Here is a 13611-nt window from a genome sequence, read left to right on the forward strand (position 1 = left end):
GTTTGTATAATCACCCAAGGTCACACACTTAGTAAGTGATAGAGCCTGATGCAAACCCAGCAAGTCTGATCCCAAAGTCTAGTCCTTAACCACAAAGCTTCCTTGCTTGTTAGCTTTCGTTCTGTCAGTGAACTTTCGGAGGTAGAATTAACGCCTTATTCCACCTAATCTGGGGGCTTGAACAGGGGCACAATTCGATACAGCGTGTTCGCTGGCAGCTCCCACACGGAGGGTTCCAGCCCCCGCCCCCGCCATCTGCTGAGGCCCCCTCAGAGATACCTGACAGGCCCAGCCAGCTTTCTCCCTGGAGATGTCCTGCGGGCTCCTGTCACTCAATATAAAACACACTCCCCTCAGTCTCTTCCTCCAAATACTTGTCCTTCTCCTATCTCCATGAAAGGCACCTCCGACCATCCAATAAGCCGGACTAGATGCCTTGGATTGATATTAACTCCTGCTTCTCCCTTGCCACCCACATTCAATTATTATCCAGGTCCTGTACATTCTATCTTCTCAATAGCTTTGGATCCATTTCCTTCTCACCATCTCCACCATCTCTGGGTTAATTCAGTCTCTCCATAACCTTCAGCCTTCCAGTAAAAAGAGGGAACACATGATCTCATTCCTGAGAGGCATCCTAAAAATGTTCTTCTCCTAAGAGTAAAATGACTCCCCTCTACCAACTGTATTTCTTCTTAATAGCATAGAACATTTCGGACGATGTGCTGTCTGTTCAACTCTTCCAAGTCACTGTGCCACAGGGAAAACACTGGCAGGCGAGTGGCATGGGGCTGATGGAGCATGGTAAAAAGTGTGTTGAAGAGAAGCGTGTTCATGTTAAGAGGGCATGGGCTGGGGTAGGGGGGCTGTCTGGTTTTGAATTCCAACCCCGCCTTCTATCTGTGGGAACCTGGGCCAACTGCTTACCTTTCTACCCTGCAGCATTTTCTCCTGTTAACATGTGGCTAGTCACAGACTCCCTGGCTACTATTACTTTAGGATGGTGATACGGAAGTTTAGAAGCTTAGTAATACTATTTCCCACACAAGGTTACTTGCAGATTTAGTAAGAAAAGCCACTTAAAGGGCTTAGCGCGATGTCTGGCACAAAGGAGGTACTCAGCATTACCCATTAATCCTTTTAATTGTAACCTCCGGACGTGGGGAGGTCAGACTGTTGACCTCGGGCACAGCAAGGAATTCTTTAAGTCCTAACCCTGTGTCCAATTCATTACGATGCTTCTGCTCCTTCAAATCAGAAATTGTACTCCTTCCAGACTCTCTTAGCACTGTACATTAGAATCACCTGGAAGCTTTACAAGCTCCTGCCACTTGCGCCACCCCCCCCACCCCCCCACCCACCACCCCCCCCACCCCCCACCCCCCCTCCCGCCGTCAAGAGCATCTGACCTAATGGGGGGGGGGGTATGCAAACTGAGCCTGAGCCTTAGGCTTTTAAAAGCCCCCCAGCTGTTTCTAATGGGCAGTCAAGGTCAAACCACACTGGTCTTGGTAAGGCCTGGGGGCGTGCATAGATGTCACCAGAGGCGGGGTGGAGGGCTGTCTGTGGGCAGGGAAGGGGCATGACTCCTGTATATACTGTAACCACTGGAGACACAACAGAAGTGTCAAAAGAGCAAGACATCCTCTGTAGGACTTGAGAAACTTCAGATTCAATTTGTTCTGTCAGCAAAAATTGCCCAATTTTCACCAAGGTACAAAGTAAAAGAGAGGAAACCTTTTTTTTTTTTTTTACATTTTGGTATAATCCAACTATTATCGACCCATCAATCCCACTTCCTGGGGGCCCCGACCACCAAGGGATCAGGCGATTTATACCCCTCGCTTCACTCCCACCCCTTCCCCAACATCTCACATGAGGCAGGATTTGCTTCTGAGAATCCTTGGGGGGTGGGGGGAGAAGCAAAGCCAGTGTTGGGGATCCTTACCTGGTTGATATTGAAAGTGTGGGATTTGTTAAGCCTTGTAGAACCTCTAAGCAACAGGAGGAAAGGCGGTGGGTTTAAACTGCAGCCTCCCAGGGACACGTCTCTCTTGAAAGTTTTATTGGTCAAGTCCAGGACCGCAGGACTCTCTGATTGCCTGGAACGAGGGTGGAGAAGAAAACCACTGTCCAACTGTGAAATCTCAAGGAAGATACGCTGGCAGATAGAGCTTGCTTCAAAGCCACACCCTGGCAGATAGAGCTTGCTTCAAAGCCACACATTCTTACTGTTGGGCTTTAGGCAAACTTTCACTTCCTACCTGCACATTATATCTAGAGGAGACCCCGGGCTCAGAGAGGAGGCCAATGTGCTGTGAAACATTTCTGCAATCCCTAAAATTCCCAGCACCTTGCCTTGCTCATGTGAAGGCTTAAGAAATTTCATTGGCTTGAACGGTTAGGGCTGAGGCAAAGCCAGAGGATGATAGTATGTTCTTTGAAACAGGTGTCATTTAGAAATGTGAAAATGAACTATGCACAGAGGAGAAAAGTCGGCACTGATGACCTAGGATGATGGTAAGCATCAGGAAACCTTAGAGGTGAGTTTGCAGATGGGTTGAGTTTGCTTCATTTGAGCAAGGGAGTCTCACAGATAAACCTGCTTGTCTCATGTCTGAGCCTTGATGGATAGTAGGAGCCCCCAAGAGCCCCCAAAGGTTGCCAAGGTTCCTGATCAGTCCTGGGCCTTCCTTCAGGAACAGCTGAACATTTGCCTGCAAGCACCAGGCTCCTCTCTCTATGAAAAGTCACAGTCTGGTTTCCGAGCAGTGCTGGCCCATGCAAGTCCTCAGCCTCCCCAAAACAGGGGAGCGCTGATGAAAGCAAACTGCATGACCTTGATTAAAATGGAGTAAAATTTCAGTATGGAAAATCTTCAGGGCCATACTCTGAAAGGTAACTTTCAGTAGACCTTTTCTAATGTTCTGTGCCAAAGCTGCTCCTACAAAGGGAGGCTGGGCCCCAGGCAGGAGTTTATGGGAGGTGGTTTGTTTCTAATGTGTGTATCTTGTCTAAGAAGGTGTTTGAAAGTTGATGCCATGAGAGCCTCATGCAGCACATGGTGAGAAACCCAACTTCATTACTAGAGCAAGGAGATGCCCTCCTGCTTATCAGGTCATGCTCGTCAGCCACACACGGTAAAGGGCACGCACCTCCGGATGAAAACATTGCTGATACAACCCTCGAAGTGACTCCCGCCCAGATACAGGGGATACTGGGAACCTGACAAGTCTTGTAGCCTTTGGTTGCTTTTCAGAGTCTGGTCGTCAATGAGAAGCCGGAGTCTGGAAGAGGAAGAAAGCAAAACAAGAGTGAGAATGGCAAGGAGGGAAAGTTTCTCACCCCAACGCCGACTTAGGGTCTTCAACTCAGACTCTGTATCTTTAACCTAAAATAACTTGTTCAATGAGGTTTATTTTTAAAGAGCACTGAAATTGTTTTTCATGTATTTCTTTTTTTAATTACATTTTTATTATTCTATACATACAGAAAGTGCACATATCCTGTGTGCTCAGTGGAGTTTTTGCCATGTGACTACACCAGTGACACCAGCGCCCAGCCAAAGAAGCAGAAGTGACCAGCACTCAGGAACCCAGCCATGTGCTCCCTTTTCCCCGTCAGAGGGTATAACCCCCGAATCCTGAATTCTGATAAAAAGAAATTAACTTTGCCTGTTTTTAAATTTTATATCAATGAAATCACAGGAGATGAATTCTTCTATGTGCAACCTCTTTGACTCAGCAGGATGCTGCCACGTTCATGCACATCATACAGTTGGAGGTCTTCTGTGCTCATTATTCAGTTTCATTCCCACCATCTGAATAGACCACAGTTCATTGATCCAGCCCCCTTTTGGCTGATGGATTTTTATCCATGCACTTTTTAAATAAGGACATTGATAGAGAACCAGGAAGAAGGCTAAGACTTACTGGTAGTATAGTGTTAGCATCAAGACACATACTTCACAAAAAAGATACTAGAAAATTCCATCAAACTAAATAAAAGTCTTAGGAATCTGGCAAAAGTGCTGTCGCACTCACCCAGAGTGGTCACTTATCACAGATACGTAATGCAGTGAACCATCCGTGTATGTCTGTGGAGATTTAAAAATTGGTTTGTTGCTATCCCTGGTGTTGAGTTCAATGTGACCTTCTTCCAGGGAGATCTGCAGGCTCCGGGTCTGAAACCATCATAGAATATACCTGTCAATGTCATTAATTTCCACTGAAAGATTATGGTGATATCAATACTGAAGTTATGGTCAACACTATGGATAAGACAGTCAGGATGTTTTGACCCAAATGTTTTGACTTCACTATTTCAGTTTAAAGATTATTTTGGAATATTCTGACTCTGTGTTTATGAAAATAAAAGTCTTATGCAGATTATTTCAATACTGATGAATCTGTCAAAAGCCTCTTATGGACCTACGTCCATAAACTAATTTTTTTTTAAAAGATTTTATTTATTTGATAGAGAAAGAAAGCACAAGGAGGCAGAGCAGTAGACAGAGGAAGAGGGAGAAGCAGGCTCCCCACTGAGCAGGGAGTCCAATGCAGGGCTCGATCCTAGGACCCTGGGATCATGACCTGAGCTGAAGGCAAACACTCAACTGACTGAGCCACCCAGGCTCCCTCACCCTTTTTTTCTTTTTTCTTTTTCCAATTTAACTTCTCCATCAATGATACAAAACAGTTTTTTTGGTTTCGTTTTTGTTTTTGTTTTTTTTTCTGAAGTTATTTTCATTAGGATCAATTCTTTTCTGAATCAATTTTGAGATGAAGATTTGATTCATCCCTTTCTTAAAATATATGATTATAGCAATGATATCTTCTCTTTAGTTATTATGAATTTTTAATTTTCTGGTCATAATTTCTAGGAAGTTCAATTTTCTAATGTCAGACTCTACAGATTGAAATTTTGGCATGATGATTTGGTTCTGTCAACTCTTAATAAAAAAATATGTGTTGTTTTTGCAGTTGTCATTTTAATTTTGTTGATATTTTTTCTATCGAGTACAATTTTTCCAGTTTTCAACAAGATGTCATCATTCAGTGAGCTTTTAATCCCAAACAATTTTTATGGGGTCGCTGAATGGCTCAGTGGGTTAAGTATCACAAATACGACTCTTGATTTCAGCTCATGTCACGATCTCAGGGTCCTGGGATCACACCCCACACTGGGCTTTGCATTCAGCAGTGAGCCTTCTTGGGGATTCTCTCTCTCTTTTTCTCCTTCTGCCCCTTCCCTCTCTCAAATAAAGAAATCTTTAAAAAAAATAGAACAATTTTACCGTGTGTGGTTGGCACCACTGTCAGTTTTATTTTTATTTTTTTCAGTTGGTAATTTTCATTATGAACTGGATAAATGCCAGTTTATATGTATGCCTTAGCTCACCCACTAGGAGTTGCAGGCCGTGTTGCTGGGATATCTCTAGGATCCCTCCATTGTCGAGGAATGATCCCCTCTTTTGCTAAGTCAACTCTTCTGCCAGCCTTTGACCATTTTGTATATTGTGTACTCCAAGTCCCTACCCTTGGCAGGGGAAACAAGCACTAGACGTCAAAAGAGCTAGGTTGAAACACCCTACTTTGATAGAAAGGGCACTCTTGCAGTCAAAGTGCTGGCACGTGCTTCCTCAGGGGGTAGTTTAAAAAAAAAAATCTCTAGCAGAATGGGGGGCTTGGAGGGTAGAGACAGAAAAAAATGAAACAAGTTGGGATCGGGAGGGAGACAAACCATAAGAGATTCTTCATCTCACAAAATAAACTGAGGGTTGCTGGTCGGGGAGGGGGTAGGGAGAGGGTGGTTGGGTTATGGACACTGGGGAGGGTATGTGCTATGGTGAGTGCTGGGAAGTATGTAAGCCTGATGATTCACAGACCTGTACCCCTGGGGCAAATAATACATTATATGTTAATAAAAATAATTAATTAAAAAAATCTCTAAAGGCTGATGAGCAAATATATATCAAGAGAGACGAGGACTTCTAATATGACATCACCACAGAATCCACTACCATTCTTCCTTCTGACAAATACTAATGTTTGTTGTGCAGACAATCCTAAAGAAATAAAGCCAAGAATGTCAATGTTCTACTTCTACGCTAAAATCTGCTTCATTCCACAAGGGGATTTCTAAACATTAGTTAACACTTATACCTACATAATGGCACAAGGGAAATCCTATGAAGCTGTAGAGGGTACCATCTTGTCGCTCTGTTGTACATGAACAAAGAGCCAAGGACCCTATCTTCTCTCATTCCCCAGACGTAAATACTGTCCAACCAGCTACTGCTGCAAGAAAGGAATCTGAAGAGCTATCTTCTGTGGAATCAAAAAGGAATAGTGGGGAGGCATTTGGATTTTTTTCTTCTATCAAAAACTTCAGGCTCCATTATTACTTTTAACAGTTATAATTCACCTTAACTCATGAAATAAACCCAGGAAGAATGAAAACGAGTCCATGAATACATACAAATTCAACTCTGTAAACTCGAATGTACTTTCTTGGCCTTATTTCTTTTAGGACTTGCCCCACGATGAGGAGTAACCTCCATGGTTGAAACAGGCAATGTCATTTACCGTGTGATGATGGATGAAATACCCAACTAGTTTACCTTCAAAATCTCTCTATCGTTTTTGACATCAAACTTGATTCAGGTTTAAATCTTATTCAGTATTCATACAATACTTCATACCTGTGCCTGGAGATTAAGTAACATGCCACTGGGTTGAAAGGTCTGAAACCCAAAGGAGGCCTGGAATTCGTTGGGCAAAGGGAGGTCCACATTGGTGAACCTCAACTGTCCACCCCTGGAGAATGAGGCAGATCGCACGAGCTGAAATGCAAATGTGGAATAAATTACTGGCATTGGAATGGTTTGATGGCTGACATTCAGGATCTTATCCTGTATCACTTCACCCGACCTATCTAATGTGGTTTCCGTTGCCTTAGAAAGAAGCACAGTTTGCTTTTCTGCATGAGTTTTGTGTGTCAAGTTGGTCTTTCTTCTTTCCTACAAATGTAATATGCAGACCAGAGGGGTTCTATGTCTTGCAAACATGGGGGACGTAGAAATGAATCAGTTCACCATAATACTGTGTGCCACCACAAAAACTCAAAAATTGGTCTGTAAATGAATACAGGGCTGTAAATGAGTACAAGACGGGCTGGCTGGGGAGCCGCACTGCCCTGCAAGGTTTTGAATTCTTACCTTCCAGTCTTCCGAGCATTTTTTGGTGACTCCCACAGTGTCATTCAACCTAACAACACCAGTGGTTTTCTTCAGATTTTTCATGCAGCCTCGGAAAGCAGGTGTAGAAATGTTAAACCTGATTTGGGGTACAAAAAAGAAAGAGATGTACCAGACCAGGCTTGTCTGAGACCTGGAACTGAAATTCTCCGCACCATCTGGTCCTTCTCTCCCACAAACGAGTACGTGTTTTGTGGGTACTTGTTCTCACGGGATTTCTATAACACTACTTATTTCGCGAAGCTGAGAAAATTGACTTCCTTTCTCCACGATCCCGCATTCTCAGCTTTAAAAATGAAGGTAATAGTGTTGACGGAAGAATGGCCAGTGTCTTCAAAAAGTACAGAGACAGAAAAGGTAGATCTCTAGAATTGCTCCCTGCTCTCCTTCCAGAGTCTTGGTGATACAGGTGACTAGGAAGTGTATCAACAAATGAACAGACCCCAAATATTAGATAAATACATATTAATGAACACATTATCTATTAGAGCCGAGAATGCCCTAGAAAAGGCTTTGCTTTTTTTTTCTGTCCACTTTTAAGTTAGTTACTGTTAACTCTGTAGAAACAAACAGTTGCATTTTGGTTCTAGTCAGTGATGAAAGAATGTGTCTTGGTATTTCATCCATGCCACTTTGGAACAGTGGAAAGCATTGTGAGGATTAAACAAGTTAATACACAGGAATTCTTGGCACTGTGTGTGACTGTGACAGCTCAAGGGCTCTTTCCGGGAGCTCAGGGCTCTGCACCCACACTGCCTGGGTTCAAGCCCCATTCTGGTGACGTAACCTGTGACTGTTTCCTCCTTCCTACAACGGGAATGTGTTCATCTGTCTCATGGGGTTGTCGTGAATTTAGACGGGAGTTAAGATGGTGCCTGGGACAGAGTGAGGACCCCATGTGGGGTGGCGGGGTAGGAACTCCCCACCTTATGAGGAGAGTCCTCATAGCGAGAGCAATTTCTTTCTACAGCAACTCTGCCTTTGTGACTACCTTGGCATTCTGCCCCCCACCTTTTTTTTTTTTTTGCCATTTCCCCTTTGATTTGACTTGGATCTGTCTAGAGCTGACTTCACATAAAACATTAACACAGATGAACTGACTGGAGTCCAGGCAAATATTTGTGTTTCTTAAACAAATGATGTACGGAGGAAAACACAAAGCTGCTTTTCTTATAAATCCCCAAGGCGGCTCACCTTTCTAAAAGGAAAAGTATCTGCATTCATTTTTATTCAAATCATTATAAATAGTTGAGCTACAGGTAATGTGCATTAAATTAAATTTCATTAGAAGGAAAAGGAAGAAATGAATCCTCACGGGCATGGCAGCTTGAGCGTAATTATTTTATGAAGATGGCTTTTTGCCTCAGAAAAGAAGAAAAATTCCTATTAACTGCTGGAGCTCATCTATTTACACGTATTTTAACATCCATTCTCTCTTGGGTTTCCATGGGGTTTGGACCCCTCGCCATCCCCTGAGGTCCTTCTTTCCATATAGGCTGGGTCAAAGGTAGAAGAGAAGCAGAGGGGGGAGGAAAGACAGCTGGAAGATCCTTATGGAGCCCTATTCTGTGTAAGGCACTGTTATTCTAGCCTCACCATGACCTTTCCAGGGAGGTATTTTCCTCTCCAACATTCACCGAGCTCTTACCACATGCTGGCACTGCCCTAACTCCTTGACTCGCTTTGAATCGTCACAGGACCCTGAGAGATGGGGAGCTATTCTGCCCATGTCCCCGAGGTTGCATGGGGAGGTGTGGGGAGACTTAGCAACTTGTCTAAGCTCATGTGGCAAGGAAATGGCAGCTCTGGGATCTGAGTGGTCAGTGTGTCCTACCAACGAGGGCAACTCAAGTCCCTGCGCTTCACACTTACACAGTCTGTGTCCCCATGGGGCTCGGAAGAGTTATGAGTCTTTCCCATGGGAGAACAGTTATCTCCAGCAGGGATGTTAAATGGAGATCTATTTCCACTCTTCTGAGGTGTTTTGGTTACTTTGGCTCATTGGAGGGCCTAGACTTCCACATTTGCTCCAGGAGGCAAGGGCTGAATATACTTGCTAGAGGGATGTGATTGTGTAGGGGTGCAGGCTGCTGTATTGGAAGGTTAGCACGCTGGTGGGTGGATGCACACTGGGGGCCAGGCCATTCACGAAGGTCTCCATGGTCCACGCCTGTGGTGGGCAGATCTCAGAGCCATAGGAGCCGAAGGTAATCCTGAACTGAGCAAATGTGCAACAGATCTGTGGCTGATTTTTACTTTTTGAATTATTTTCATTTTAACGGTTTATTATTACACTGACACAATGTTGTAGCTCCTCCGGAAAGATTCCCCACTGGTTTGAGAGCCTCTGGAGTTATCGGGATGATTCTCTCGTCTCATGGAAAGCAGATAGGATTAATAGATTCTGATTTCTGACTGGAATCCTGAAAAAGTCATTCCCAGATCTGGACCCCCATTCCTTAGAAGACACACGATAGTGGAAGAGGAGAAAACAGAGCATCCACAACATCTCTCGGTGCTTTCGAAATCATGCTGGCTGGCTTTGCTCCGGAGTAGGCTTAAGGGCTACTGTCTGCGAGGGCCTTCTCCTCAGGCTGGGGTCAGAACACCCGCCCCCTTTGGAAGAACTGCTCACTTGCTCCTCGGAGCTTGGTTATGACTGATCAGTAGGACTCCTCTCTGCCCACCTGCCCTCTGCTGAAACTCCCTCTGAATTGTCAGCGGGAGTTTCATCAAAGATGTCACCAGAGGGCTGCAGCAGGGCCAGAAACACCCAATACTGCTTAGCATTTTATTTGCAAGGGAGTAAAAGGCCAGTGAAATCTTTTGACTGGCTGCTACCTCCTACATTTCCCATGTTCTTATGATTTTACTAAAAAAAAAAAAAATCAAGGTATAAGCTTGTCCAGAAAAAGGAGTAATCCCTTGTTTGGAAGACTCTAGGACAGATGACTAGGAAAATTCTGTATGGACATCTATCTGCATATACATAACTAGACCCGTGTACCTATTTCTTAAATGGATAGGGATGATAAGGGAAAGAGAAAGAAAGCCTGAGTGCTGACTTAACTCAAGGTCATATAGCTCTTTGGCAGCTGAGTCAAAACTAGAACGACTTCTTTTGGTTCTTACCGACTACCCTTTTCTAGGAAGCCCTGGCTGGCGGGCACCCGCATGTCTATCGGGGGTCTTGTGCTAACACTATGCAAATGCAAACCACCAGCCAGGGGCTTCCTTGTTGCCTCTAGGAATTCCTCAGCAGTCTGCGTGAGCCCACATGCCCCAGAACCTTGACAAGCACCTGTACCTGAGCTGTAGTCACCCTTTCCCCAGCCTGAACTTCTCTGCAGAGGACCAAGCCTTTCATCCCACCCCTCTCCCGCATCTCCGCCTGCAATCTCTCGGGCTCCAGGAACTCAGGCGGTCTCAGCCTGCGGGTACTGTCCACTTGCCCAAGTGCTGGAGCAAAATCTGGGTGTTACCCTTAAGCACTTTCTATTTTCCTCCCCAAATCCAAGCAATCTCTCAATAGTACCTAGCTGCTGTCCTAAACAGATTGAGAATCCACTCCCTTTGTCACCTGCACTGCCATTTCCCTGGGGCTGCCTTCATCTCCTGCCTCTGTGCTCGTCTTCCAACCACTCTACTTGCCTCTGCCTTTTCCCTCTTGAATTGAATCTCTGTGCTGCACCAGTTGAATTTGATAATATCCTTTCTCTGCTGGTGTCCACCGAGAGTCACCTTACTGTGATTTTCAAGATCCTCTGTGTTCTGGCCCCTGCTTTCTACACCAGCCCCGGGTGGCCTCCCCGGTGTCCTGAAGTTCCTTGGAAGGTCACACTTTCTCCAGCTCTTGGTGCTTCCCATATGTTGATTGTTCCTGCCTTTCAGGGCAAGCCAGAGGCCACCTTCCCCATGCCCCCACTGGATTAAACTCCTTCCCGGGGCCCCATTGGGCCCTGAGCTTCCCTCCCGTGGCACCCACCACACTCTCTGGTCCCCCTCCTGCTATGCTCGAGGTTCTGGCCTGCTCACTGTTGCCTTCCCCACAGCTGCCACGCTGCCTGATGTCACTCAACACTATGAGTATCTGTGTAATGAGTAAATAAATGGGAATCTCAGATGGGCACAGGAGTGCTGACTTCCTCAAGTCACATCACATCCAATGGAATAAAATCAAGATTTTGCTCATTTATCATAGCAATTCATGGTTGAACTGGTATGAGATCGACGATATTAAACATGGATACCACCTCTTTGGTTCTCAATTTCTTTATCTATCAAATTCAGAGGTTATGTTCCATGCAAAGTCCTTCCTAGTTCAAAAAATCTAAGGACTTCACTCCCAAATTCAAGCGCTGAGCTTTCTCACCTGCATTTTTGTCTCTGAGGGCAACCTCAAGAACTTTAAAACAATATTAGTTTGTCTTTACTATAGATGGACAGATGCCCAAATATATAAGGATTCTTGAAGACAGACTACCTTTGTACAACACCTTGTAAATCACATCTAGTACTCCTTCCAACTGATTTATAAATTAGAAGAAGGGTTAACTAGCCTCAGATCTCATATAAGAATGATCACAATCAAATAAGGTGAAAAGGCTCTTCACTCAGTCACGAGTCTGTACTAACCCTTTCAGAAAATCTTCTTCCCACACATTAACATAAGCTGTTTAAAAGCCTTTTTGGAGGGGTGCCTGGGTGGGCTCAGTGGGTTAAAGCCTCTGCCTTCAGCTCAGGGCATGATCCCAGAGTCCTGGGATCAAGCCCCGCATTGGGCTCTCTGCTCAGTGGGAAGCCTGCCTCCCCATCTCTCTCTGCCTGCCTCTCTGCCTACTTGTGATCTCTGTCTGTCAAATAAATAAATAAAATCTTAAAAAAAAAAAACCCTTTTTGGAGGATACAAACAAATTTAAATGTAAAAGTTATTTTAAAGTGCATTCTCGAAGTAGTGTTGTTTTTTTTCTCATTCAGATTAAGCTTCACTTCCTTTCCAATTAACTTAATTCATCCGTGTAGTCATTATCCAGGAAGCAGTTATGCACCTGTTCTGTTGATAACACATAAGGGGCAGGTCATACAGACATGCCTTAGATTTTAGAGACACTTCCTGAAGGCAGCAACCCCAACTTTCAGTGCCTAGTGCTGTTTTTCAGGCCATGGAACTGCCGCACTCTCCTATGCTACCGTTAGGGACCCCAGGGCCACAGCCTCTGTTCTTAATGGCAGCGTTGTCAACACCAACCATATCCCCTATGGTTTCTCTCTCCCTGAGAATTATACTTAGGGGTGACCCATGGCTCCTTCACTCTCCTTCAGTGGCCAGTCCCGTAATCCGGTGTTTACAATCTCTTTGACTCTGTTGGTTAACATTGTGAATACTGAAAAGTTAAACTTTTTGTATTTGTTTCTTCCTAGACTTTAAAAAGGCAAACTAATTAGTAGCAATCATAACCATAACCACTCAGAGAGGTAAACTACATCTTTGTTTTTTTTTTTTTTAAAAGAAACATCATCTTACCTTTCCCTGATTGAAATTGGAATTCCTCCCAGATAATATGTGCTGAAATCAAATATGTCACCATGAATTAGGCTTCCAACCAAATCCACATTTATCCTCATAAGTTTTTGGGTTTTTCCAATTATGATCTGTATCTAAAAAGAATGAGAGATGAGTCAGTAAGCAATGGGGAATTAAGGAATCCTATTCAACATGAGTCAGGGGTATTATGTTTTTATTTCCTTCAGATTGATTATACACGTGATAGGAATACTTTGAGCAGCAGCATTTATGGATAAAAATATAACACTGAAACATTTTAATAGAAATGTTTCATTTGAAATTAATCATGTCTTATGTATCCCATATACATATTTCATGCCCAGGTACTCAGATTTTGAAAGGAGGTGTCCCTCCTCTTTTAATAAGTTAGTCTGGGAATAGAAAAATGTTCTGGGTGCTGACTTAATTTTAAAGGACTGAGGACATTTAATAATTCACGTGAAAAGAATGAAAAGATGTACCGAATGGTCTTTTCCATTGTTGACAACCTGTGTAACTTCTTTTTCTTTCGGTGGCTCTGAATTCAGTTTGTATCGCACCAGGAGCTTGCCATCTTCTATATCTAGAGATATGAAGCGATCCTAGGGCACAGAGACAATGAACATTTACCAGAAGATTCCACAGAAGAAGGAGGAATCTCCTTCTCTAGAGGACTGGAACTCAAGTTACTCTCAAGTCACAAACTACTCTCAGCCGCAGCCCCCTCCTCAGTTAACAGGAACAACAGTGCTGTAATATCCAGCTGCCAGGATGGGCACGACGGGTAAGTGTTCTAAGTCGTGTTCCA

The 13611-nt window shown here is 44.1% G+C and overlaps 1 protein-coding gene across 4 annotated transcripts in view; it reads right to left on the reverse strand.

Annotated features, from left to right (window-relative positions):
* Positions 1-13611, reverse strand: part of LAMA3 (laminin subunit alpha 3) — a 264586-nt gene that overhangs the window by 18073 nt on the left and 232902 nt on the right. For all 4 annotated transcript variants that reach the window (XM_032311338.1, XM_032311337.1, XM_032311339.1 and 1 more), the window contains 7 exons: positions 13286-13405; positions 12783-12916; positions 7220-7337; positions 6704-6844; positions 4044-4183; positions 3156-3287; positions 1949-2102 (listed from right to left, as the gene is read on the reverse strand). In XM_032311338.1, the coding sequence (XP_032167229.1) occupies positions 1949-2102; positions 3156-3287; positions 4044-4183; positions 6704-6844; positions 7220-7337; positions 12783-12916; positions 13286-13405 (939 nt within the window). The remainder of the gene's footprint in view (positions 1-1948; positions 2103-3155; positions 3288-4043; positions 4184-6703; positions 6845-7219; positions 7338-12782; positions 12917-13285; positions 13406-13611) is intronic.

This window comes from Mustela erminea, chromosome 13 (assembly GCF_009829155.1).
Source record: "Mustela erminea isolate mMusErm1 chromosome 13, mMusErm1.Pri, whole genome shotgun sequence".
Taxonomy (NCBI): Eukaryota; Metazoa; Chordata; class Mammalia; order Carnivora; family Mustelidae; genus Mustela; species Mustela erminea.